The sequence below is a fragment of the Mya arenaria genome, chromosome 2 (assembly GCF_026914265.1).
Source record: "Mya arenaria isolate MELC-2E11 chromosome 2, ASM2691426v1".
NCBI lineage: Eukaryota > Metazoa > Mollusca > Bivalvia > Myida > Myidae > Mya > Mya arenaria.
The window spans coordinates 52,647,667-52,673,887 of NC_069123.1; the positions used below are offsets into that span (position 1 = coordinate 52,647,667).

Below are 26,221 nucleotides of genomic sequence, written 5' to 3' on the forward strand. Positions count from 1 at the left end.
AACACCATTTTTTATAATAAAATTTACGTAAACCCGTCAGTAGCGCAAGCAAACGACGGCGTGGCGTAGCGCACACACAAAGACCGTATCCTTAAAATTTCAAGATGAGTTACGGCCGCCCCCCTCCAGATACGGATAGTATGGTATCCTTGAAGGTTGATAATTTAACATACAGGACAACACCAGAAGATCTTCGACGAGCCTTTCAAAAATACGGTATTTTACTGATCGAGAATTTATGTCGTTGCCGCCATTTTGTTTGGATTGCCACTCGAGTTATTCGACTGAACTCAGTAGATTTAATGTAGCAATGTAAAGACTGACATGAAGCCTGCGTTTGTAGTAATTTTATAATAATATGAAGAACATTTTAAGTTCTGATGACCTGTAGCTACATTGGACATGTGCTAAAAAACGTGCTTCCTCATTCCGTGTTTTCCACTTTGGAATCGTTTTCTCATAATGTAAAGACTTGCTTTCAGGTGAAGTCGGAGACGTTTACATTCCAAGAGACCGATTTACTAGGGAGAGCAGAGGTTTTGCCTTTGTCAGGTATTTCGATAAACGAGATGCTGAAGATGCGCTTGATGCCATGGACGGTACAGTGATGGACGGACGAGAACTTCGAGTGCAGATGGCTAGATATGGAAGACCAACAGATCCTCACAGACGATCATCATCAAGAAGATATGGCAGTCGCAGACGGTGGGTTTAAAAATTAAAACTTTCAAATTATCATTGTTGGATCACCGGTTTCTCTCTAAATTAGGCTGCATTAGACACATGTTCAGCAAATGTTAATAACATTAGGAAAATCATGTTGTGTGTAGTTTTGTACAAACATCCAGTTCATTGAAGGAATATAAGTTTGAACTCCAACCACTATATGCTGTAATAAAATTAAATTCACTATTAACATTGATGAAAGTCACTATCCAGTTTTTATTTAGTTTAACATAGGCCATTTTGATTTCTTAGCGCACCAGTTGAATTGAGAAATTTCATATAAACCTAATAACTGCCTGAAAAGCTTTGGTCAAAAGAGCACATGCAATGTGAATATATTACGTTATTTTACTGATTTACTGCATTTGTCTTTTCTTTGGAAGAGGTTCCTTTTCAAACATTTCTGCAAACCTGTGTCAGGAATGCGGAAGCGGTGTTGTATCCATTGTTTACTAAATATATATAAAGGGTAAAAAAAATCAAGAGAAACCCCTGTGTTGGAACAGTTAAATTTCATTGTGAATGTTCAACTATTTCTTTCGTTGATTTGTCAAAAGTTTACGAGTATCTTTTTTTGTAGATCACACTCAAGGTCGAGGTCGCGTTCACGAGATAGAAGGCGGCGGAAGTACTCGAGAAGTCGTAGTCGTTCTTACAGTAAATCCAGAAGTCGCAGCAAGAGTAGGAGTCGCAGCAAGAGTAGGAGCAGGTCCAGGTCTAGGAGGTCATCACGATCCAGGTCTAGGTCCAGATCTAGGTCCAGGTCAAGGAGCAGGAGTCCTGACAAGGTGCAGGAGGCAGATTGAGCCTGAAAGGATTGGTTTCATCTTGGACTTTACACAGAACTCGTTTTGATGAATTGCTGCTTTAACAAAAAAGGTTATTATCATGTTAGGCCTAACAAGAAAATGACATTATGAAGATAAAGCCTTAACACATTGTTTCATATATCCAAGTTCTTGTTATGCCAATAAATCTGGTCTTGTAAATATGCTTTTGAACAGTGTGTAGATTTTTTTTTTTCAATGCTGTCTTATATTGTTGATACAATAAACCATTCTCATGTCTTCTATCATCAAAAAATAAACTCATTCATTTATTCATCTTGTTAATCTAACCTATTCTTTCTAATCTGCCAGGAGCAGTAGGCTGTAAAATATGCAGAACTGCTGGGGCCGGGTTGGCAGTAGCAGCCCATGCAGTAGTTGCAGTAAGGCAGACTAGCAGTCCGATAGCTGTCCTGTCAGAGCAGTCTCAATAAGCAGTGTCACCGAGAATAGTTATCCAGAACAGATTGGCAGTTTGAACTGATTCATTCTGCCATATTAATGATGTCTGGTGTTGCTGAAATAATGTTCTGAATAAATAGCTCTGGCATAAAAATGAAAAGCTACTGATAAGTCTGAAACAAGACTGTTGTTAGTTTTGAGGGAGGGGGTGGGGGTTGTTAAACGAATTATAACTGACTGTCAAAAACTTCAGCAGACATTAGATTATCCAACAAATTGAATATTTTACTGATTTGGCCATTCAATGGTACAGGAAGTCATTAGGTTGATCAGTTTTCACCATATAAAAACCACAAGATTGAATTTTTAATAACATGAAAAAAACTGCATTTATGGAGATTTAAATGGAAAAAAGGATCTCCTTAAAGTAACACACTTGGAATTCCTAAACCTATTATAAAGCCACTACCATAAACATGTAAAAATATTTCCGTACAATCCCTCGTCAAAATTGATTTCTCAGTGCACAGGTGTATAAATGATGGCTGTTGACTGGAACATATTCTATGTTCGAAAACGGAATAATCAATCTTTCTGCTTTAATATCTGAATTTGAATCTGCTGACTTGGTATGCAAGTTTGTAATTTTGAAGCCAGAGGTCAGGTTTTGATGACCTCTAGCTGAAATCTGTTACCATTCATTAACTGGAAAAGCTAAGGCACAAAGACCTCGGGCTTAGTATGCAAGTTGGTAATTACCAGCAGATGAACCATGTTGATTTTTGGGACAAATATCAAGATTGTGGTGATCAAGCTGAAAATTTGTTTTAAATTAATAAGAGAAGAATGCTTCAGCCCAGAGATCAGTTGATATCAACTCCTATTTTGCAGCAACTTGAAATGAAAAGTATTGACAGATCAATATTTCCAAAGTTAATAGGAAGGTATGGTAGGTCATGAAAAGACGTTGCATACTAAAGGTTATCTGTCTATACAGGCTTAAATACAACTCTTGTTTATCCAATCATGATTTTGAACTGCGTATGTAATATCTAGGTCAATCTTGATAAATCATGAATTGCATTATAGTTGTAACAACTGGCGACACATCCAATTTGTGAAATTCTAATGTATTGCAGAGGAGACAGCAGTCGGCAGCTAAAACTACTTCTGATTGAAGTTATCTGAACTAAACAATTTTGAATGAAACTTCAAGCAGTAATTGATTGTGATGTCAACTTGACACATATTTTAGAACAAAAACTTGGTGACCAGTTGTTCCCTTATACTCTCCATTGACTAGCAAGAATATTGGAAAATTATAGACATGAATTGATATTTATTGGAAAGTGATTGATGGCAATATGTGTTTGACAATCGATTTCATATCTCTTGCCAAAAGAGGGGAAATTGTAGGCTTTTTTTAGGTAAATCTCATCCGCAGCATTACTATTCCTTGGAGGTATTGACTTTAAAACTTCACAAACAGATATATCTCATTGAGAACAAGTGCAGTGTTCAGTACACAAGAATTATAACTAGGTGCAGTAATCTTTAGTTTTTGCGCTTTGTTATCATTCTATTCACTTTAAACTTTGATTACAGATATAGCTTATTGAGCTAAAGTGCAGTGTATAAAAACCATAACTCATTCTCTTGATAAGTTGCTTACCATGAGCAAGACAAAATCCTACCAATGTCATTTCTGTGCAAGTGCATCCTTCCATTTATCCAGACTGTATCTTGACCATGCATCATCGAATTTTCATAAAAACTTGCCGTGAAGGTTCATCATGAGGGGGCATTTACCGCACAACACCTAGGTCAATTGTCAAGGTTGTCTGTTGTCTGGCTCTATCTTAACCATGCATTATCGAAATAACCTTGCAATGAAGCTTCACTATGAAATTCGTGTTGCGCACACGGGTCTGTTCCGTCATGGTTGAGGTCAAAGGTAAAAATTGGGGATGCAAACGAATATTCGAATGAACGTTTGATATTCGAATGTCAAAATCGGTTTTCTAATATACGGTTTTTTGTTTGATAAGAAATTAAACTGTTTACCTACAACTGTGTTGTCGTACGTATTCGCTTGTCTTGTTTTTACAAGGATTGATCCCTTATGCCAGAGGCGTGAATGTGATGACACCGTACACGTGTCACATGTTAATAAGGGACATATCGTTGGTGACTATAAACAGTACCTGTAATTTTACGAAAACTGGCTATTAGACAAGTGACACAAGTTTCAATTATTTTCAGTAAATTGTTATGACCATGTCAATAAAGGATATACAGTATCATCTACCAATGTGGTGTCATGGTTGCAAATTAGCTGAGCAATATAGTTCAAATCACCATAATGATACCAATGACATGTGCTGGTTCTGTGCTCTATATTTTTCCAAGTTCGTGCTTTTAAATGTTTCTGTATAGAGTAGCGTTTTAGTACATTGTTGTACAAAAGATAAGTCAAAATTCAGGGTTTTTTCGTTTTATTATTAAAATAATTCCCAAGTAGGTTTGGTTTTTACATAGTTTTTTGTAAGCAGAGATCAATCCCAGAACGAAGCCATAGTTTACAAAACGACCATCCGTTGGTGCATCACGACATTCGACTGGGAATTTACGATCATGGCCTTGTTCACAAATATGAAAGCTGTTGAATCGAAATTAATTAGGGTTTTTGTTTGTCCAGAATATTTTGCTTTTTTGGGGGATTTATTTTCTGTAAATGGGGAACTTCAGAGGCTAATTTTGAGAAAAATCAGCGTCCGATGCGTGTACTGGCTATGATGAAGGCCTCGGCTATAACTAGCGAATGATAATAGTTGTTGACTACATTTCTTAACTATTGATTTTGGTAATCGAATATTTGTTCAAAAGAATTTCGGATTATTCGAATATCAATTTTGCCATTCGTTTGCATCCCTAGTAAAAAATGTTCTTGAATGGGCTGCATTCTGACCATTCACAAAAAGATGATTTGAAAAATAAACTAACATGATGAGGCATGTCTATCTCAAAGGTCAAGGTAAGGGGTAAAAGCTTGAAATAATCCTTTTTTTTGGCTGTATCCTGACCATGCGGCCATGCCTTGTAGGTTTTGAAAAAACACTAGCCATGAAGGTTCACCGTGCTGAGGCGGTGTCTTGTGCACAAGAGAATGGTTTGGCTGTATCTTGACCATGTACTTTCAATAAACTTGCCATGAGGTGGAATGTTGTACACAAGGCCCAGTTCTATACCCCAAAGGTAAATGTTAAGGTCACGCTTAGGTAATATTTAGAAATGATCCTTGTCTTTATCCTGACCATGCATGATGGAATTAATAAAATTACTAGCCCTACATATGTAGGTACACCATGATGAGATGGCGTCGCGTGCACAAGATATGTACGGTACCTCAAATTAAGGTCAATATGTTCAGAGGTCAAAGTTTGAAATGATCCTTTTCCAGGCTCCATCTTGACCATGAAATACATGTATCTGATTTTCAAAAAAGTTTGCTATGAGGGTTCACCATGATAAGAAAGCGTGTCGCGCTATAGACCCAGGTCTATACCTCAAATAATACGATCATAAAGTTAAATGTCTAAATAGGCACTAATCCAGTTATGCATGGGACTATCTCTGGGATGTGATTTGTCCGCAGATCTAATGGCCCCAGGGACCCCCCCCCCCCCCAAAAAAAAATTATTTTTTTTAGCCGATTTAATTTAGAAGTTTATAGAGTGCTTTTGATTGTAAGTGTTGATGTTCCAGTTTGTTTTAAATTTGAAGTCGGAAGAACTTTCAAAAGAGCTTCTAAAAAGCCAGTTTTTCTTATACGGCTGTGTGATTTTGACCCCAAAAGTACCCCCAAGAACCCATGGCCTAAATGGTTTCAGCCCTCCAGTTGCCAGGTCAATCACGTCCCTGTATCTGGGTTGTTAAAGAATGGAACTGAGCTCTCTTGAATATCTACTGTAAAAGACTAATAAGGATTCTGTCATTGCTCAAGAATATCGCCTACGACGATCGAGCATAATGATTGCCATAGGAGATTGAAAAAAGAAAAAAAACTGTTAAAATAAAACGTCCGAAGACTGACCTGACCTCAAAATGAGCAGAGCATCCTTTACTCTTGACCAAGCCATCTGTATAGTTATAAAACGATTTATTTGAAGCCTTTTTATGGCTAACACAGGTCACCACAATTGCACTCGTATACACCTTCCCAATTTAGGGTTTCTATCCTAGCCTACAATAGAGCGTCTTGGTTCCTGCAGACTCCATTTTTGATTGAAGGGCACCAGAACAGATTGACCTTTGATCTACTAATTTGATCATCTATATCAATTATAAAATGATCAATTTTGTCACGGACCTATAAACCATTTATGGGTCAGTGATTGTGTTCTGAATATACTGAGGGACGAATGGACATACTTACAGAAGACAATATCGTCATTGAAATGTACAAAAACTATTGTTCCTAGTTGCCATAAACATCACATTGCTAGATTCAAGACAAATATGAGTGTGTGGACTTGTAGCATGATCTTACCTGACTTTAAACCCACAATCAAATTAAACAAAAACACATGCAAATTAAACGTTTACACATTATATATAATATTTGACAACGATTGTGAATAAAGCTATGATATTTGTACTAAGTCACTCTCATTGGCACAATATTGCACGAGAGTGTGGTCTTGTGTTGTTGGGGAAACCAGAGTACCAGAAGAAAAACCACTACAATTGTGAAGAAAGCTATTACTTGTACAAAGTCACTCTCATTGGCACAATGTTGCAAATAGACACAAGATTAAAACAATATCGCCCTCCTGAAACCTTAAGTTGAACAGGGGATAATATAATGGCTAAGAATCTGACTATAAATATGACTCTTGAGTGTTTTTCCAAGATCAAATCTTGTGACCAAGTTGTTGAACCCCACATCACCAAGTTTCAAACTAATCCAAGATTTCATTAAGGCAAACATTCAGATTATATTTTTCATAAAGATTGCCCAGACATATTGAAAACAAGAGTTGTCACAGTATGTGACGAATGCCCCCGAATGTGACATTGACCTATGAACAAGGTCAGTACATGAAAAGTTGATCTTGCCTTTACGTGTCAAATACATATGGCAAGTAATTTTTAATTGCCTCTGAACATAAAAAAACACCACCCATACTTGACAACCTACACTGTTATGTCCTTATATTCAGCATTCCCTTGTGAATAAACACTTTCACCTTAGAGGTAGGGACATGGGTCTTGTATGCGACACGTCGTCTTGGTATGTCGAACACATGAGGCAAGTTATTTTAAACCTGTCTATACAAGAGAAAGTTACAGCACGGACACGACAAACTATACTCTGTGTCCTTATATGCAGCATTCCATTGTGAATAAACACTAAGTGTGACCTTGACCTTTGAGGTAGGGACACGGGTCTTGCACGTGACACGTTGTCTTGGTATGTGGAACACATGTTGCAAGTTATTTTAAAATCTGTCCATACAAGGGAAAGTTACAGCCCGGACACGACAACTTATACTTGATGTCTTTATATGCAGCACTCCATTGTGAATAAACACCTAAGTGTGACCTTGACCTTAGAGGTAGGGACACGGGTCTTGCACGCGACACGTCGTCTTGGTATGTGGAACACATGTGGCAAGTTATTTTAACATCTGTCCATACAAGGGAAAGTTACAGCCCGGACACGACAACCTATACTCTATGTCCTTATATGCAGCACTCCATTGTGAATAACACTGAGTGTGACCTTGACCTTAGAGATAGGGACACAGGGTCTCGTACGCAACTTGGTATGTGGAACACATATGGCAAGTTATTTTAAAAGCTGTCCATACAAGGGAAAGTTGCAGCCCGGACACGACAACCTATACTTGATGTCTTTATATGCAGCACTCCATTGTAAATAAACACCTAAGTGTGACCTTGACCTTCGAGGTAGGGACACGGGTCTTGCACGCGACACGTTGTCTTGGTATGTGTAACACATGTGGCAAGTTATTTTAAATCTGTCCATACAAGGGAAAGTTACAGCCCGGACACGACAATCTATACTCTATGTCCTTATATGCAGCACTCCATTGTGAATAAACACTGAGTGTGACCTTGACCTTAGAGGTAGGGACACGGGTCTCGTACGCGACACGTTGTCTTGGTATGTGGAACACATGTGGCAAGTTATTTTAAAAGCTGTCCATACAAGGGAAAGTTGCAGCCCGGACACGAGTTACAGAGCCGGACACACAGACAGACGGACGGTGCGATTTTAATATGACCACCTTGGGGGGCAATAAAAATATAACCTTTGAAGTGTTCTCAAGATATTTATTAAATATGACCTACGGTAGTGACCTAGTTTTTGACACCAAGTAACCTAGATTCAAAACAATCCCAAGACCATCATCATGGAAAACATTCTTTTTTGATGAATATTGGACCAAATAAAATTTCTCATGTTTTTTTTTTAAATTTAACCCAGTGACCTAGTTTTTGACCCTTGGTACCCATACTTATGAGGTCGAGATTTCATCAAGAACATTCATAGCAAGTTTGAATATTACCTGACCAATCCATACCAAGATATTGTTCTGGGCAGAATTTTTTTACAAATGGACAATGCCAAACGATATACCTCTCCCTTAACCTACGGTTTAGCAGGTTATAATTTATCAAGACAAAACATCTCTTCATGTGGTATATAATAACACGTTTGATCCCTAGCGACAGCCAATCGGTCCTGTTTATTTAGATTATGACCAACATCCCTACCTAGTTTCAGGTAAGTAGATCTATTTTTGACCAGTTTAATGAGTTGAAGAGTTCAAGTTTCCAGATGAATATGTGAGGATTTCAGACGACATTTTATAAGTAAAATGGATATTTTGGTTTGAAATATGGGCAATATTGGCCAAAAAAACTTTGATCTAAAAATCAAGAGATCAACAAGTCATGAACAACCTCTGAACCTAGTTTGACGGCCATAAAAGTGTTCATTTTATTAATCATGCAGTTTTTGTGTACAAAGGTCAATGTGACCATGACCTGTTGATCTCTTAAACAAAAGCAGTTGTTAACTGGTCATGGTTAACTTCCCTACCAATTCGAGGACCTTTGTCCCAAGAAAACATAATCAAAGGGTGCAATAAATATTAATAGAAAAATGGGCCATCATGCCATTCAAAATGTATGCAAAACAAAATTGTCTGCAAATGGTGATCTATCATCAGTTTAAGTTTGAAGCAAATCCTAATAACATACAAGTTTGATTCAGGACCTACGGACAACAACACAAATCCCATAAGTACTTTCATTCTTTATACTTTATTTGAAACAACAAAGGCATGTAAAAGGGAACAGTTTCTTGTGATTGAACACAAGTCGATTTTCACATTAAAAAAGAAGAATGAACAAATTTGATTTAAAACATGATTGACGAGATGTTTTGAAAATCGCATCCACATGCTCTTACATAGCTCACAAAGCAAATGAGGGGGAAAAAACTAATGTACAAAAATAATGAAAATGAAGAAGTATGAATGGGTTGCAAAATCCTGAATCTTGACATTTTCTGAAATAAAAATAATTTCCAAGTACAATAATGTTCTCAGTATCGTCTCAGGTTAGCTCCCATGGCTTTGTATGCGTCAAACCTCTGATCTGTGGCCCGTCCCTGACCCTGCAGGGTGGGTGCCATCATGAGGGCTCCCCCAGGGGCCATTGAGGTTGCTACATACATGCCAGTGGGCACATTGGTGGCTATGATTGGCGGGGCCCCCATGGCCTGATATGCAATTGGTCTGGTCTCTGCCTGTACAATGGAGCTGCCTGCCCAACGGTCCGGCTGTCTAGCCAGAGTTGCAGCATCTGTCCTTTGTGCTGCTGCCCCCCATGTGCTTGCAGATCCACCCACTGGTCCTGTACCTATAACATAATCTGACAGTGTAGCACTTGTCCATGTTGACAACCAAAACAAAAACAAAAATGATCTGGGCAAGTCTCATGATAGATAACAATAACTTGATTGAATTGTCATGATGCTTAAACAGAAACCTGTTTGTCACAAGTAACTAACATGGCTTGTGTATCTTTTAACAATTTTAATGAAAGTGGTTCTAACAGCTTATGCCAAGTGTTTATTTGATATGATAGGCAAGGTAAAGGTTCCTAAACTCTTTTTTAAAAGTCCTTTATATTAATTTCAAGGTGCAGTTTTTCATCCAACTGTCCATCCAAAAAACAATCTTTACAAATGTACAATAGTTTTAAGTTAAAGGTTCTCAATCCTGAACTTCAGAATCTCTGTGGAAATCAGGGTGGCTCTGTAACATGTTAATAACAGTTGTTTTTTTTTCACCCAGACAAACGCCTTAAATATTTTCCCGTAGCATTGTATTTTGGTAACTGGGGCAAAACAGATACAAAAAATTACCTTTAAGAAACATTAACCTGTTACTTACTTTTCATTATAGTTCCTGCCTGGCCCCTAAAGCCTTTGACCGTGGTGTCAGCTCCACGACCCCTGTCCTGGTGCCCCTGGCTACCACCCCGACTCTGTCCTTGCCAGTCACCACGCTGGCCCCCTGACGCCCCTGACCCTCGAAGGTCTGTCTGGTTGCTACGCCCATCTATAATGCAAATGTACCACTGGTAAAGGGATAGCTACAAGTTTGGCATAGATATGGTTTCAGTAGCAAAGAGCACAGCAAGAAAATACCAATGCTAATAGGTTGGCCATTACAGAGAGAGGAACATGAATCATCAAAGTGCAATACTGCAAAAATATAACAATAATGTGCCGTATGGACTAGACCAATGCATGTTTGTAGCTAGGTGCAGTATTCATACAGTCATGACCAAATACAGATTGGATAAAAAAACAGCCAAGCTTGAAGAAAACAACTCCATAAGCATTATTAGCTTCCGTTGGATTCTTCAAAATCTCATAAATGTTTCATTTTAATGATATTAAACGGAAAACAGGACATATCCTTTCATTAAATTTAACTGGAGATGCTTTTTATGACTCATGATATAAATTGTGCATAAATAATATATTGATATTGTATTTTTTTCAAAAACTTATTTTCCTTAAATGACATTTGCTAACAATGGCTTTATACTAAGTAAACAAAAAAATGAGAACTTAAACCAGTTTTAACTTGGAACATAAATGCATGCAAGTAAAACAGCATTTTAACACAAGCAGTATTAAATAATAGTTTGCAAACAATCCATGCCATTTGTTTTAGTATGAGGTACCGGTATACATAATGTTAATTTGTTTACATTCCACTTTTTAGATTGGATCATATTTTTTGCCGACCTCCATGCATCTAAAAATCCATTACTTTTAACAAAACTTTTACAAATGTCAATAAAATTATATACGAGCCATGTACATGAAACTTTCACTTGAGGCAAAATGAAACTAACACTGTGGCAACAGTTGCCTGACCAACCCAAGTTTAAGTCCTGACCCTAGTTATTGTTTTGTCCAGGTCAATGGATTATGCTATTATTAATATGCTTGTATTCTGAAATAGTTAACATAAACTAGAAGCATATGCCTGACACCATGAGCGTTGACCTGAAGTGCGGGGGAGTGATGTTCTACAATAATGAATTCTAGAAATGTTTTAGCAACATCACCATTGCAAAATGCTATGCCATGTGCTCCATCTCAGCATCTTATTATTTCTCAAAATACCATTAATTTGTGCATTTTGCTCATTTTCCTTCCATTTTCTTAAAAAGAACACTCAATAGATATATCCCCATGAAAAACAATGATCTGAAACAATCAGAAAACGTCAATTTTTGTTTAAGGTTACTCAGTAACTCCACATTTTTTTGTTCACCCTCCATTTATACGCAAATTAACATGGCTAAAACGCAAAGTAAAAACTTTGTACAATTACTTTATGAGGCATAATAAATCCTGCTAAAAGCCCACCAATTCATGCATGTAGATGACCCTTTCCCAAACACTGGTTACTAACTACTTACAGGTTTAATCATGGAACCTGGAGAATGCAAAGTCTCAAAATAATTGTTGTCCAAAACATGCATGTCTTTCATTAACATAAATTTAACTTATTTTAAAGAAATATTAACCCCCAATAGATGAAACTTTGTTTTCTAAGCATGCCCAAGTTCCATTGTTAATGAGTAGACTTGAAATAGGGTTAATGAAAAAAATATAAGAAATTATTGACAGCCAGTTGTGGAAAAATTATAGTAGAAATAAACATATATTGTGTTTTTGCATTCACTATCCAAAATCCTTAAACAAGAAAGCTCACCTCTGTGATCTCTGGAGATGTTATTCTGATCTCTGTCATTTCTGCCATAGTCCCCACGTGAGTCCCGCACTCCCATATTCTGACGACCACCATTGCGATCTGGCTGTCTGGCATCTACACGGTCCCGACCCCCCACTCCTCTATACCCAGAGCCACCAATGTCCCTGCGGTCATCTACATCTCCACGATTATGGTCAATACGTCTGTGAGGTTCTGGGCTGCGCTCACGGGGTGGTGGAGGTGACCTTGGGCCACGTGGGGCAGGATTTCTAGAAGCAAATACAAAATGGGTTTAAAAATCAGGTCCTGCTTGCATTTCTTTTTGATTAGGATTGATCCTTCCGTCAAGAATACATAGCACAGTTAGCAATACTTGACAAGTCAACCATCTAAATTTAATTCAGATGCAAAATTGCAAATGTACAAGGTAAACAAATGTATTCAAATGCATCTTAAATTAAAAATACCTGTCAAACCTTTGATCTCTTGCTCCCCTGTCATCCCTGGTGACGGCAGAACGATCATCCCTGCGCCCGACATCCCTCACTTCCCGTCTGTCATCCACCCTTCCCCTGGCAGGAAGGTCAGCATCTCGGTCTATCCCGCCTCGTCCGCCCCGATCCCCACGGTCATATCGGTCCACCACTCGCCTGTCATTCACATTCTCAGACTGAGCAACTCTCTCAACAAAGCGTCCTCCGCCAGACACTGCATCCCTACCTCCACGCTCAGCCCTGTAGGTCAGTCGTAACAATTAGGAATGTACTCTTTAAAAACTCAGTAATTTTGAAATTGGAAAGTTAGTAAATAGTTAAGGCTGCTTACTGATATTTAACATTTTAATGCAAGTAAATTGATGTATCATTGACAAAAGGTATTGGTGTCATTCAGTATTATTAAATCCAATATTTGAACAATCTCAATATATATTTTACCAGTGCAAGGCTTGGGGGCTTTTGCTAATTTCAAGAACTGTATATGAATATCTGGGTATGCTTACCTATCGCCATAACTTCTATCATTGAGTGCAGGCCGCTTGGCGTCCCAATAAATATCTCTGTCTCTTGACTCATATGCCCTCTTGGTAGCTCTTCTCTGTTGTTCCTCTTGTATTCTAAACAGTATACATTTAATAAGTAAAAAAATATAAAAAATCCTAAAGCTATCAGGAAGTTGACACAATTGGTGTATTATTAAAAAAATATTTTTTTTACCTCACAGATTTACATTTTATTCAGATTTATTTATACTAGAGAAACAATAAACATGAGCACTATTTATAAAATTCTATATATAGTGTATTAATAAGCACAAAACTTAAGCTGTCATTTTTAATATTCACCGATATCAGATCAATATTCTTAAAAACCACCATATGAAGATTATGAATGAATGAATTGGGTAAAATTTAAAGTTAAAACACTAGAAGCCAAATGGCGACATTTCCAGCCCGTTGAAAGAGCCTTCCATGCAAATGCAATTGAATAAAAAGGTGCACTCTCACAGAATGACCTTTTTATTTTGTTCTTTTAATGCACCAGTTTTGCCAAGGCCTAAAAAAAAAAATTGTTTGGTTAGGGTTACATCCTTTTCAAAAATAGGTAGCTACCGTAGGCTTTTTTTTTTTTTTTTTTATTAGGCTTTATATAAGAATATCATTTTCATCATTGGAGAATGGTGTTAAAGCTATCTTCTGTATAAGCGTTTAAGGTTTAAACTACATATTGAAAAACAATTAAAAAAAAAATAAATTTTTTTTTTTTTTAATTTTTTTAATTTTTTTTTAAAACTGACTATAAAAACGGTAGGGTCGGCGCCTATTCCGTAGGTAGGGTCGGGTAACCCGAACCAAATGTATTTTTTTTTTAGGCCCAAATGTCTGGAAAACTAGTTATTCAAGATTGCTTACAAACGATAAGATTGCAGCTTTCGTTATTTCGGTATGAAAATTGATATTTTATGACTAAAAGAGTTACAAACACTTTCAGAAAAAAAGGAATTTCCCAAATAATTGAGATCTGTTTTATTGTGAGTAATCTTATATGACTTAATTGAAAGCATCGATACTAAAATCAGCTGATTCTGAGAATAAAACTAAACAAGAGCCGTCACAGAGACAGCGCGCTCGACTATTCCGCCGCTTTTCAATGTAAGGATTGAAAAGTTTTGGCGAAACATGCATGGATCACTGTTAGATTAGATTTCAATGCAATACATGGTGTGCTGAGATATTAACATAAATGTGGTTCCATGCAAAATATTGACGAGATTTCTAAGTCTAATAATAAAGGGCCATTATTTGCAAAATAGTTATCTAACTTGGTTATTCAATTAAGTTGGGTGGTTGAATACCATTGTATAAATACTCAATGCAATACATCAAATAGTTGCTGAGATATTATCCTATGTGTGCTAACATGCAAGACCTTAACCAGAATTTCTAAGTGCATAATATAGGGGCAAAAATTATATATTATAAAAGATAGAGTTATCTTACTTGATTAAATAAGGTTAAATAGATGGGAGCCTGTGTGTAAATTTTCAATGCAATACATGATGTATTCGCTGAGGTATTGACTTAAAAGTGGTTACATGCAAAACCTTAACCAGAATTTCTATGTCAAATAAAAAAGGGGCCATTATTTTAATTTAATGCAAACTAGAGTTATCTTACTTGGTTATTTAAGTAGATGGTTGAGTACCATTGTATAAAGTCTCAATGCAATCCATCAAGTAATTGCTGAGATATTAACCTATGTGTGCTTACATGCAAAAACTTAACCAGAATTTCTAAGTCAAATAATAAAGGCCCATTATTTGCATTATATTCAAAAAAAGTGTTATCTAGGAATACATATCTAATGTTTCAATGCAATACATGATATATTTGCTGAGATATTGACTTAAATGTGGTAACATGCAAAACCTTAACCAGAATTTCTAAGTAGAATAATAAAGGGCAATTATTTTGCATTAAATGCAAACTAGAGTTATCTAACTCGGTTAATTAAGTAGGTTGGATGGTTGACTACCATTGTATAAAGTCTCAATGCAATACCTCAAATAGTTGCTGAGATATTAACCTATGTGTGCTTACACGCAAAACCTTAACCAGAATTTCTAAGTTGAATAATAAAGGGCAATTATTTGCATTAAATGCAAACTAGTGTTATCTTACTTGGTTAATTTAGTAGGTTGGATGGTTGAGTACCATTGTATCAAGTATCAATGCAATACCTCAAGTAGTTGCTGAGATATTAACCTATGTGTGCTTACACGCAAAACCTTAACCAGAATTTCTAAGTCGAATAATAAAGGGCAATTATTTGCATTAAATGCAAACTAGAGTTATCTTACTTGGTTATTTAGTAGGTTGGATGGTTGAGTACCATTGTATCAAGTATCAATGCAATACCTCAAGTAGTTGCTGAGATATTAACCTATGTGTGCTTACACGCAAAACCTTAACCAGAATTTCTAAGTCGAATAATAAAGGCCTATTATTTGCATTATATTCAAATAATTGTTATCTAACTTCATTAATTTAGTATGTTAGATAGTTAAGAATACATATCCAAAGTTTCAATGCAATAACTGATGTATTTACTGAGATAATGACTTAAAGGTGCTTACATGCAAAACCTGAACCAAGGTGTGACGCCAACGCCGACGCCAGGGTGAGTAGTATAGCTCTCCTTATTCTTCGAATTGTCGAGCTAAAAAGGTCAAAACTGTCAATCTGTGAAAGTGTGGCTTTGAAATGCGTCCCAACAATTGACTGGAAATTTGAAAACTTAAATTATGAAATTGATATATATATACTGTAATGGAAATTATGCGATAATATACCTTTCAATGCAATGATGCATAATACACCAATTTTTTTTCCTCCTTTTTTTCACTTTTGACTAATTCATTTGAAAGAATGATGTATGTAAGGCCTGAAAATGCGTGTTGCAGCAAATATATTGTTAACATTGGCAATGAAATTTACAGATGCAGCTAGTGATCTTCCCGAGATGTTTTGCACTTTAAACTGGTTATTCTTATAAATATGATATTTTAATTATATTCTTTTGAATCAAAGCATACTTTTGGATACATTGACAGTTTTGTCTGCATGATAAAATTGAGCTACCTGAGTTGTTCAAGTCTACGTTTCTCCTCTCGTTCCCTCTCCAGTCGTTCCCGTTCAATCTGCTCCAATCGGAGCCTCTCCATCCGCGCAGCCTCCATCCTCTCCTTCTCCAACAACTCACGCTCTCGTCTGCAGGATAGTACAAGTACATTAATATACATTAAGCGTATGTTCATTTATTAAGGGGCAAGCAAATTATATCTTATCAAGTTATATTATAAGATATTCATTACATCCAAAGCAATGCCTTCAAATCATTTTTATGTTGCCACACAGATTCATAAACATTAACAAGGATAAAAACAGGATCATCAAGGAAGCAAACATTAACAAGGAAAACTATACAATATAGGAAGCCTGACCTGAGCTTTTCTCTTTCCCTGTTGAGTTTCAGGGCCTCAAGGCGTTGTTTCTGTGCCATGTCTCTCTGTCTGCGGCGTTCTTGGATCATTTCCCGTCGGTGTCTGCGCTCCTCCTCTCTCATACGATTTTCCATACGACGTAATCTCTCCTGCTCCTTATCCTTCTAACAGAAAAATGTAAATACAATTATGTAGCAGAGCTATCACATTCATTATGAATACTCTAAGATACAGGAATAGTTAAATATCGATAAGTGAAATGTGAAAGAAACAGGAGGTGCACAACAGCCCATGTTGACCTATGAAGTTTCATGTGCATTACTGTAATAATTTCGAAGCTATATGCGACAAAATATTTTGTGAAAGGACAGGATTTGAAAAATACAGCTCCTATTCAGCCGCAAGATATATATATATCGGGAAATAGAAATCCTTAACAAATTTTATCTAATAAAGATCACAGAGTTATTTTTTTCTATAAGAATCATTATTGCAACCAATCAAATGAAACACCCAAGGCATGTCTTTTTGTGTACCTTGATCCTATCCATACTACGAACGTCATCTCTCCTAGCTCTAGAAGAAGAGCGACGAGAATCTTCTTCCTTCTTTTCGGTCTTTTCCCCTCCATCATCTTTTTTAGCAGCTTCTATAAATTGAAACACATTTAAAACAACTGTCATGATATCTTTATCTAATAACAATTATATTAAGTTAATGCATGAAAATATGTTAACGCATACAGCTCTTAGACACACCTGTTACACATTGCACGAAACAAACCTTATGCTATGTCAATTGTAAGAATTTTCAAGCCTCACGAGTCTCACCTCCTTCCTTGGTAATAGATGTCTCACCCTCCTTTCCCCCATCAGTAGTGGTGGCTCCAGCCTCTCCCTCCACCTTGGGGTTTTCCTCTGTTTTCTCCCCGTCCCCAGTGACACTGATCACAGGCTCACCCTTGTCTTTGTCCATCACCACAGTACGAGGTTTGTCCTTGTCCTTGTCTGTCAACATGGCAAAGTATGATCCATACATCATAATTACATCTATGATCACTCTTATTTTTTACCTTTATGTATTTCATCATTTCACTGAAACATTTAAGTGAACTATTTCATTTTCCTACTGCAAATAATTTGCACTACTGACACCTCTAAATCCTACCTTTTTCTGAAGTTTTCCTGTCCCTGCTGGTATCTGACCGCCGGTGGTGGGGTGGAGTCCGTCGGTTGTATGGCCCACTGCGGTCATCCCGGCGGTTGGGGTAGCGGCCTCCTCCACGGTGGTCCCTGTAGCCGTAGTGGTGGCGGTGAGAGGAGCTATGCCCGCGGTGGGTGTGGCTGTCCTTGTGGTCATCTTTCTTCACATCCTTGTCACCTTCCTTGTCCTCCTTCACATCTTTTTTCTCACCATCTTTGGCTTCTGAAATACAAGCATGAAAACTGTATATTTAATGCAATCTTCCAACATGTATATAAACTTTTGTTAATTATTCTTCATTGGAATTTGAAAAAAAAAATCCTTTAGAGAAATTATAAGCCCGAGATGTCCCACCATCCAAACACTGAAAGCAATTGTCTTTACTAACCATCTTCAGCCTTGGTTGGCGTTGCTGGCTTCTGTTCTGGTTTCCTCGACTCGGGTTTTTTGGCTGCCTGGCCCTTTGGAGCTGCTGACCCAGGATCACTTTTAGCCTGAAACACATATGAGCTGCTGACAAACAGTCTAGGAAAGAACCTTTAACCAGTCTTAAAAACAACTTGCCAGCAATCCAGAAGATGCTACACTAGTCTATAGAACGACAAATTGAAATTAGTTTTTGATTATTTATTTTCATAATTGTATAAAGAGAATGAAATCTGCTAACTAATATTCACTTTTGTCATCAGATTTAATGGCTTTCAACTATTTGATGTCACCTCAAAGAAATTCTTTGTGTTGACAGTGAGTTACATTTACTGAGCAGGCAGAACATGCCTACCTTCTCAACAGAGATCATTTTCCCATGCAACTCTGTCCTGTGTAGCTGTTGGATGCACTTGGCAGCCTCCTCTGCTGATGACATGGTTACGAAGCCATAACAGCGCGACCCAGGCTTCCTTGCATTGGTTACCACCTTGGCTCCAACAACCTGCAGAATCATTTCAAATATAGATATATTATTCTATTAGGGTTTAACATAAGTCTGATAAAACAAGACTGTTTAACATAGTGTAGAGAAAGAAAGTACTTTTCCAAATGGTGTAATTAATTCCCCATTTTGAATAGGTTAAAATGACACAAATTCAAATTGTCTACAAAATTTAAGGATTTCTTCATTAGGACATATGGTAATAAGGGGCTATTCCAGTAAAACGTATAACCCTAGAGGGGGAGGCAATTATTTTCATAGTATATGGGTGGGTGTCTTTTAACCCTAATTTGGACACCAAACAGATAAATTTGCTTCTGTAGGGGGTGCAAGCCTTCCAGCAGCCACTAAAAAAAAAAGTAGGAAACAAGAGTGACACGCACAAAATATGCCCATCAATAATTTCTTGGATTCTAAGACAACCTACTGTCACATTGGCCCATTGAGAAGCAAGCTTTTCAAGAAACAAATGATTTGGCACAATATGGCATTAACAGTAGAAAAAAAATATTTTAATTCGAGGGTTTCGAGTCAAAAGGTGCTAAAATGTCTATAATTTTCATAGGCAAAATAAGGTGGAAGCAAAAAGTATTCCTTGTAAACTGTGTATCCAAATTCCGTGATGCAAAATTCAGTACCTTAATCTGTCAAAGTCAGAAAAGGCTCCTGAAAATCGTGTCTATAGATATAGACGATTAATCCCAAATCATGCCCAAAGACGATCAACGTGTTCGGGATTTGAAAAACAACATTCATGTAAAAATCGTCTCCAAGAGATGATTCATCCTTAATCGTACCCAAGAGACAATCAGTGTGTACTTGGCAAAGCATTTATACCGGCAAACATTCTTGGTAAAGATTTTATAGCTACAAACATTTTCAGCAAGTTTGGTGAAGGTCAGATGAGAATTGTTCAAGTTAGAGAGTAGACAAAGCTTAAATGGCAAGGGCAGTAATCCTGAAGTGCTTCGGGGCATTTGGCTGATTATCATACTTGACCGATTTATTTTACCAACAAATATTTTCAGCAAGTTTGGTGAAGATCAGATGATAACTGTTCAAATTAGACATTGGACAAAGCAAAAATGGCAAATTTTGTCCAATTCAAGGGCCATAATCCTGAAGAGCCTGGCTGGTTATAGAACTTTGCCAAGAATATATACCAACAAACATTTATAGTAGCAAGTTTGGTGAAATTCGGATAAAACTTTTCAAGTTTGAGAGTAGACAAAGCTAAAATGGACAATTTTGACAAATTCAAGGGGGCCATAACTCTGGAGTGCCTAAAGCGATTTGGCTGGTTATTGAACTTGACCGAGATATTTCACAAACAACAAACACTTTCATGAAGTTTGGTGGAAATTGGATGAGAAATGTTCAAGTTAGAGAGCGGACAAAGCTAAAATGGACAATTTTGACAAATTCAAGGGGGCCATAACTCTGGAGTGCTTAAGCGATTTGGCTGGTTATTGAACTTGACCGAGATATTTCACAAACAACAAACACTTTCATGAAGTTTGGTGGAAATTGGATGAGAAATGTTCAAGTTAGAGAGTGGACAACATTGTGGAGCCGCCCGCCCGCCGCCCGCCCGCCATGGGTGTTCCCATAATACGGCCATCGTAAGATGGGCGTATAAAAAGTAGGAGGTTTTCTGACAGAAAAGAAGGAAATAGTAGGAATATTTTTTACAAAAAAGTAGGAAAAGAAGGAATATTTTTGGTTTAATATGTAATAATTAATGGTTATTAACTTACCTAGAGGAGATGTTTTTAATGCAAAATCATACCATTCTATATACTACATTGAATATTTTAGTGAATGATGCTTGGACAGTTTCTGATGCTGAACTGTGTGATCATCATCCCTCAGCCTTTATTATGAAAGATGATGCATGTCAAAGTGGAACATGTTGCCACACCTTTCAACAACAGAAACCAGCCAGTTTGACATCTTTTGTTCATTAAATTCTGCAAATAAAACTAGCACCATGATCAAACTTTAATATTTTTGCGGACTTTATTTTCAAAAAAGTAGGAATAGTAGGAGTTTTTTAGAAAAAGTAGGAAGCTGTTAAAAAAGAAGGAAAAAGAAGGATAAGTAGGAAAAAGTAGGAACGCTGGAAGGCCTGGGGGTGGTATAATTTAAAAGTGCATTGCCCCCAGGGCTTATTTGTTTAAATGGAATAGCCCAAAGTTGAACCATTTTTAATTTGTGTTTTATTTAAATAAATATTGAATTGCATGGAAATAGCCAGTTTTCATAATAAACTTTCAACTTTAGGTTGATGATCATATTAAGAGCAAATGAAAGCCTCACCTTTCCATATTTGCTGAAGAGTGCCTTGAGATCTGTGGCACGGGTCGTTGATGAGAGGGAGCTCACCCACAGATTCTTGCTGCCACCTTAAATGCACACGACAATCAGAATGATGGATGAATTAAACATATTTACAGTATTAGCTATATATGGTTCAATAATAATAAAAAAATATATATAACAATGCATTTACATGCATCTACCAGATATAATTTGAACAAAACCTCTATTCTGATATATTTCCTTAATCATATAGAAGTCAAATATTTACTGTACAACTTACTTCGATCATCTTTCTTGGCGTCTTTGTTGGAACTAAAATATATAAGACAGATATAAGACCTCATGAATGTTTGATTATTTTGCCCAAATTCATACAATGCCATGCAATGTTTTAATTCTTAGTCATTAACCAAATTTATTATTATTTAACAAAACATTAGACTATACATCTGTGAAGATAAAATTTATCTTTTTTATTAAGATCAAGAAAATAAGCATGCATCAATGTATAACTATAGGCCTAAATTCATGAAACTGCAACCCCCAAAAAGTTTGCAAACAAAAACAAATCACAAACTTCACATCTCAAGGAAAATAACAAATGAATATGCTGTATAACTCTTTCAGTACAGAGTATAAACAAATAAAATGAGATGCTTTCTAAACTGATGAGTGATGGTTACGACGTAAGGTCAGCCTTCAACCAGGAGCTTCATGTATTTCTTCATCCATTGGAGTGGCTCAATATGACATCAGAAATTTGCCAGATAAAGGGATTTATAACCAAGATTATCCTCGCCAAACATGGTCATCACTCCTCCCATTCTGTTTTTGTCAGCAACTGACCTCAGGATTCATCAGCTCGAATCTGAGTTATCATCTGCTGCATTTCCACTCTGCACTTAAGTTATATCATAGGTTGTTTGCTTGTTGGGCCTCTACTATCAAATGTGTGATAACCAATGATATAGCTACAGCATCATAAAGATCATAGAGATATATGACATGACAAAATACTCATACAAACCCTACCAACCTCTTATCATCGGGTTTCTTTTCATCAGCCTTACTGTCGGTATCACCAGTTTTCGCCGACTTGTCATCAGGCTTGGTAGCGGAACCACCCTCGGAGGAATCGCCAGGTTTGGATTCAGACCCAGCCTCAGTTGATTTTCCTTCACCTCCCTCAGTTTTGAGGTCTGCATCGAAGTCGTACTGAGTATCATCAACAAGCACTTCTAGAGATTCACCCTCACCGTCAGTTTTCCCTCCATCAGTCTTCTCATCTTTTATTGCTTTGTCTGCTGGAGTAGCCTCTTTTTCCGGCACAACTGCTTTCACAGCACTATCACTAGACTCACTCTTGGCATTGTCAGTGTCACTAGGTTTTTCTTCAGCCTCCTTTTTAATATCTTCTGGATTGACTTGTGTACTTTCAGTATCTGCTTTTTCTGTAGGTTCAGCAACCACTGCAATGTCTGCTGAAGTTGGCTCAGCTGGCTTAATATCTGTGTCTGCTTTGTTGTTGATTGATTCAGCTGTTGTGTTGGATGGCATTGTTGTGTCAGACTGCTCTGGCAAGTTGGTTTCTGATTTATTTGTCGGATCACTTGTCGCAGAAGGGGTTGCACTAGATGCTTCAAGGGCTACAGAAAGCAGAAAAATCCTTGTTGAAAACATGATAAAACAATCTGTCAAATAAGACGAGTCGATGGATGGGGGCATACTTACCCATAACACAATGACCTACATCTGCAAACAACAAAGTTATATGTTGTGGTACAGGATGTATATCGCCCCTATCCCAGTAGTTGTGGATACAGCATTCTCTTCTAAGGCCTGAACTCTCCTAAGACCGATCCAGTCAGAAGTGGAAACAGGGTTGTTCTTCCTATCCTACGCTTAGCCACACTCATTTGAAGACCACCGTTGATGTTGTCTATTGCTGAATGATGTGTTGATTTCCATAGTCTCTCATTGAAACACAGAGCAATATGGGCCAAACATTTAATGAAAATAAATTAGTAATGTGCCTTAAGGTGTTGGTGATATCAAATTTGTTTTGAAGTCCTGTCTGCATAATCTATCATTAAAGAATGAACTATTACTACAATCTTTCCACCATACCTGGCTTAGCATCTGCTTCCTCAGTCGACTCATTTTTCTCTTGCTCCTGGAAATACATTTTCATTCAAGAGTTAGATCACATCTATTTTTCTCATGAGTTTCTATGATTTCATGTAGCAGTAGGACTACATTAATCAAAACATGCATGTATCCAGGAAGGAAGCTTTTTAGACAGTTTTATTTGCATTAAGTAGTCAAACATTGTATCTTTTGTTTAACCATAACTGCATTGCTACCAAAAAAGCAGAGTCTAGTAATACATAATGGATGCTAACTGACCAATCATGAAAGTTTTGCCTTTCTCTACATATTCATAGGATATACCGGTATTCATGATGACTGAAGTAGAGTTTGTTCAAAGATATTACAATTCCATTGACTAAATGTTAGAGTAATTTATGTAGTCCTACCATTGGCTCTTCCTTTTTCTCCTCCGCCTCAGGGGGCTTTGATGTCTCCTCAGTTTTCTTCTCAGTGGCCGTGTCTTCTAGATGATTCTGCTACAAAATGGATGTAAATGTTGTTTGTGGTGAAAACCTTCCAACATTTTTTTTATCATTAAAAACTTAAAACAATTTATAAAACAATAATACAAAATAATGTTGTACTTCCTAGTGCATCAAAGCACACATGTTTGAGTGAGACAATGCATGTGTTTACCTGAGGGTTGTCTGCAGCATCCTCTGTGGCTGGTTCCTGTTTTCCTTCATCAGTCTCCATGGGTTCCTCACCCTCACCTGCTGGGGCAGAGTTCTCCTTGGCTGTTTCTTTCACTGCTGGTACTCCTTCACCAGTTGGGGTCTCTTCCTCATCAACAGCACTCTCCTCTGCCTCATCATCACCCTGGAAATTTGGAAAAATATCAATAATTAAACATGTTAGAAACAAATTTGTATGGATATACCTTAATATTTATCATTATCATGTATAGAACTATAAACACAATGAGTGATGCCAAAACTATTTTTATTTTTTTTGTTTTTAATAAAATAATTGCATACATGAGTGCAAGACATTTGTTTTTTACAAGGATGCCTGCTCACCTTTTCATCATCATCCTTCTCTTGACTGTCATCTGAAAAGTCCAACACACATGGTTACATTGCATCCAATCTCTGAACAAATATCAAAATATTGCTTAGATGGACCAGTTCTATTGGTAGTTTAATTTGTTTGATGTTAGTTACAAAAATCATTAAGCAAATTTATCAAGCACATACATAGCCTGAAGAACAAACTTACCTACTCGCCAATTTTTGTTTATGAACATGCAAGTATCCCAAAGGTTTCCTTTAAATATAGTTGTATGCAACTACTGTAAGAGAAGAACAGTTACATTCAAAGGCTAATACCTCCATCTGTTTTATTTCTAATGGGAGTTTTTCTTGCTGTTGAGGTAGTTTTCTTTGCTGGTGAGTCGGTTACTTCCATTTCAATGGTGGTTGGATCAGCATACCCTTCTTCTTCAAGTGCCTAGAACAGAATAGAGATAATAAATACATTGCACACCACAAGCCAATACCATATTGTTTTTCGACTTTTCTTTTTCAATTCGAAAATGAGCTTAACTCTACCAATAATATTCTAGTACCAAGAATAACCAAACAGTTAATAATCAAAATACTACAAGTACAAACAAGTAACTCTTAAATGAGAAATATAGAAGAATTGTAAAAGCTATAATACACAAGGTTAATTTGCAATGTAACCCAATATACTTGATCGTTAAATGACAAATTATGAAGATGAAAATAAAATTTTACTTCAAAGTTCCTAGACATTGACATGCATACATAAACTGAGTTACTATAAAAGATACAAGATATATTGGGACGTGTTGTGTTTGATATTTTTCAAAGATAATTTACGTTAAAGATTTTTTTGGTTATATTAATTACCAATAGGAAGTGCTACCAAAAGAAGGTTAAAGAAAGAATACTTTAAAAAGTCCAAGGAATTTATATTATCCATTGTAGATGCATCAAAATTTTCAGTTTGTTGCCTCTTAGTAAAAAACTTGCCTTTTCTGTGCTATCAAGCATTAATAAGTTTCTACAAGCTACAGTGCCACAGATTGAATGTGTTTTGTGCAGAATTCAGGTTTAACAAAAACGATTGCTAATCTTCATTTCATATGAATGTGAAAAAATCAGTGTACAGACTGTTCTGAGGGAAACGCCAGCAAGCAACACCACACACACATATTTAATGTTCCAGATCTTATAAACCTTGTATATGTTATTCATCAAGAATGCACCAACAGTCCAACACACACCATTGTGGACGGACTGGTGAAACGTGCCCAATTTAGCACTAATAGCAGTATTAAGCACAAAACAATAACATTTTAAGCCTTGTTTATGAAGAACTAAATTGTCTTGAAGAAGCAACAAAAACTGGGAGTTTTAGAACACCAATGAAAGATGCATTATGATAAAGCACAAAGCAAATGCTTGAAGACTTGAAGACAAAACTTTTGGCTTAGACGAACTTCACTGATAAAGTAAGACGTAAGAGTAAACGTATGTTTGATGATTTTCAGCAAATTTACGGGAAATTAGGTTCAATCTACTAGACCTTTTGAAGTCTCTCCAACAGCACCGCTTTTACTCCCGTTTTATCAAGGTCCCGTTTTTCTAATTGCGCTTTGAGATCTACAACTCTAAGATCTGTGAGTTTCTTCGTCTCCGTCGCCATTTTCTTTGCAGGGCGAGATAGCTGCGTGGTATAATTAACAAAGTTGACTTCCGTGAAATATCGTTAACCAATTAAATGCTTTTAATTATATATTCGGAAATGGGCGGAAAATAACGAGTCTTAGGACGAGTTATTGGTTCCCGTCATGG

At 36.8% G+C, this 26,221-nt stretch overlaps 2 protein-coding genes across 6 annotated transcripts; one reads left to right on the plus strand and one right to left on the minus strand.

Annotated features, from left to right (window-relative positions):
• Positions 1–29: 29 nt before the first annotated feature.
• On the plus strand, positions 30–4,437 carry LOC128246731 (serine/arginine-rich splicing factor 2-like). Of its 2 annotated transcripts, XR_008263347.1 has the most exons (4): positions 30–216; positions 483–705; positions 1,307–1,605; positions 1,866–4,437. XR_008263347.1 is itself a non-coding variant. In XM_052965117.1 (3 exons), exons 1-3 carry the CDS (start codon positions 105–107, stop codon positions 1,530–1,532), a joined length of 561 nt encoding a protein of 186 aa, XP_052821077.1. In that variant the 5' UTR covers positions 30–104; the 3' UTR covers positions 1,533–1,827. The 2 variants fall into 2 exon arrangements, 1 of the variants encoding a protein (XP_052821077.1); XM_052965117.1 differs by lacking the exon at positions 1,866–4,437 and having other exon boundaries at positions 1,307–1,827.
• Positions 4,438–9,292: 4,855 nt separating this feature from the next.
• On the minus strand, positions 9,293–26,092 carry LOC128210733 (scaffold attachment factor B1-like). 4 transcript variants are annotated; one of them, XM_052915101.1, is made up of 21 exons: positions 25,953–26,092; positions 24,728–24,848; positions 24,419–24,450; positions 24,036–24,218; positions 23,786–23,872; positions 23,376–23,421; positions 22,285–22,894; positions 21,529–21,560; positions 21,246–21,331; positions 18,777–18,926; positions 18,384–18,489; positions 17,960–18,217; positions 17,623–17,799; positions 17,329–17,441; positions 16,793–16,956; positions 16,431–16,559; positions 13,293–13,406; positions 12,760–13,026; positions 12,293–12,561; positions 10,448–10,615; positions 9,293–9,911 (listed from the first exon to the last, which is right to left on the minus strand). In XM_052915101.1, exons 1-21 carry the CDS (start codon positions 26,070–26,072, stop codon positions 9,595–9,597), a joined length of 3,549 nt encoding a protein of 1,182 aa, XP_052771061.1. In that variant the 5' UTR covers positions 26,073–26,092; the 3' UTR covers positions 9,293–9,594. The 4 variants fall into 4 exon arrangements, with proteins under 4 accessions (XP_052771061.1, XP_052771055.1, XP_052771069.1 ...); XM_052915095.1 differs by having other exon boundaries at positions 16,793–16,953; positions 23,786–23,875; XM_052915109.1 differs by having other exon boundaries at positions 12,769–13,026; positions 23,786–23,875.
• Between the last annotated feature and the right edge of the window lie 129 nt (positions 26,093–26,221).

Excerpts from the sequence above, each read along its gene's own strand:
- LOC128246731 (XM_052965117.1), top strand. The coding sequence starts at position 105 with ATGAGTTACGGCCGCCCCCCTCCAGATACGGATAGTATGGTATCCTTG. Across the intron at positions 217-482 it reads ACGAGCCTTTCAAAAATACG|GTGAAGTCGGAGACGTTTAC; the intron begins GTATTTTACTGA and ends ACTTGCTTTCAG. Across the intron at positions 706-1,306 it reads AGATATGGCAGTCGCAGACG|ATCACACTCAAGGTCGAGGT; the intron begins GTGGGTTTAAAA and ends CTTTTTTTGTAG.
- LOC128210733 (XM_052915088.1), bottom strand. The coding sequence starts at position 26,072 with ATGGCGACGGAGACGAAGAAACTCACAGATCTTAGAGTTGTAGATCTC. Across the intron at positions 24,451-24,727 it reads TAGAAATAAAACAGATGGAG|ATGACAGTCAAGAGAAGGAT; the intron begins GTATTAGCCTTT and ends TGGACTTTTCAG. Across the intron at positions 23,422-23,785 it reads AGAAAAAGGAAGAGCCAATG|GAGCAAGAGAAAAATGAGTC; the intron begins GTAGGACTACAT and ends ATGTATTTCCAG.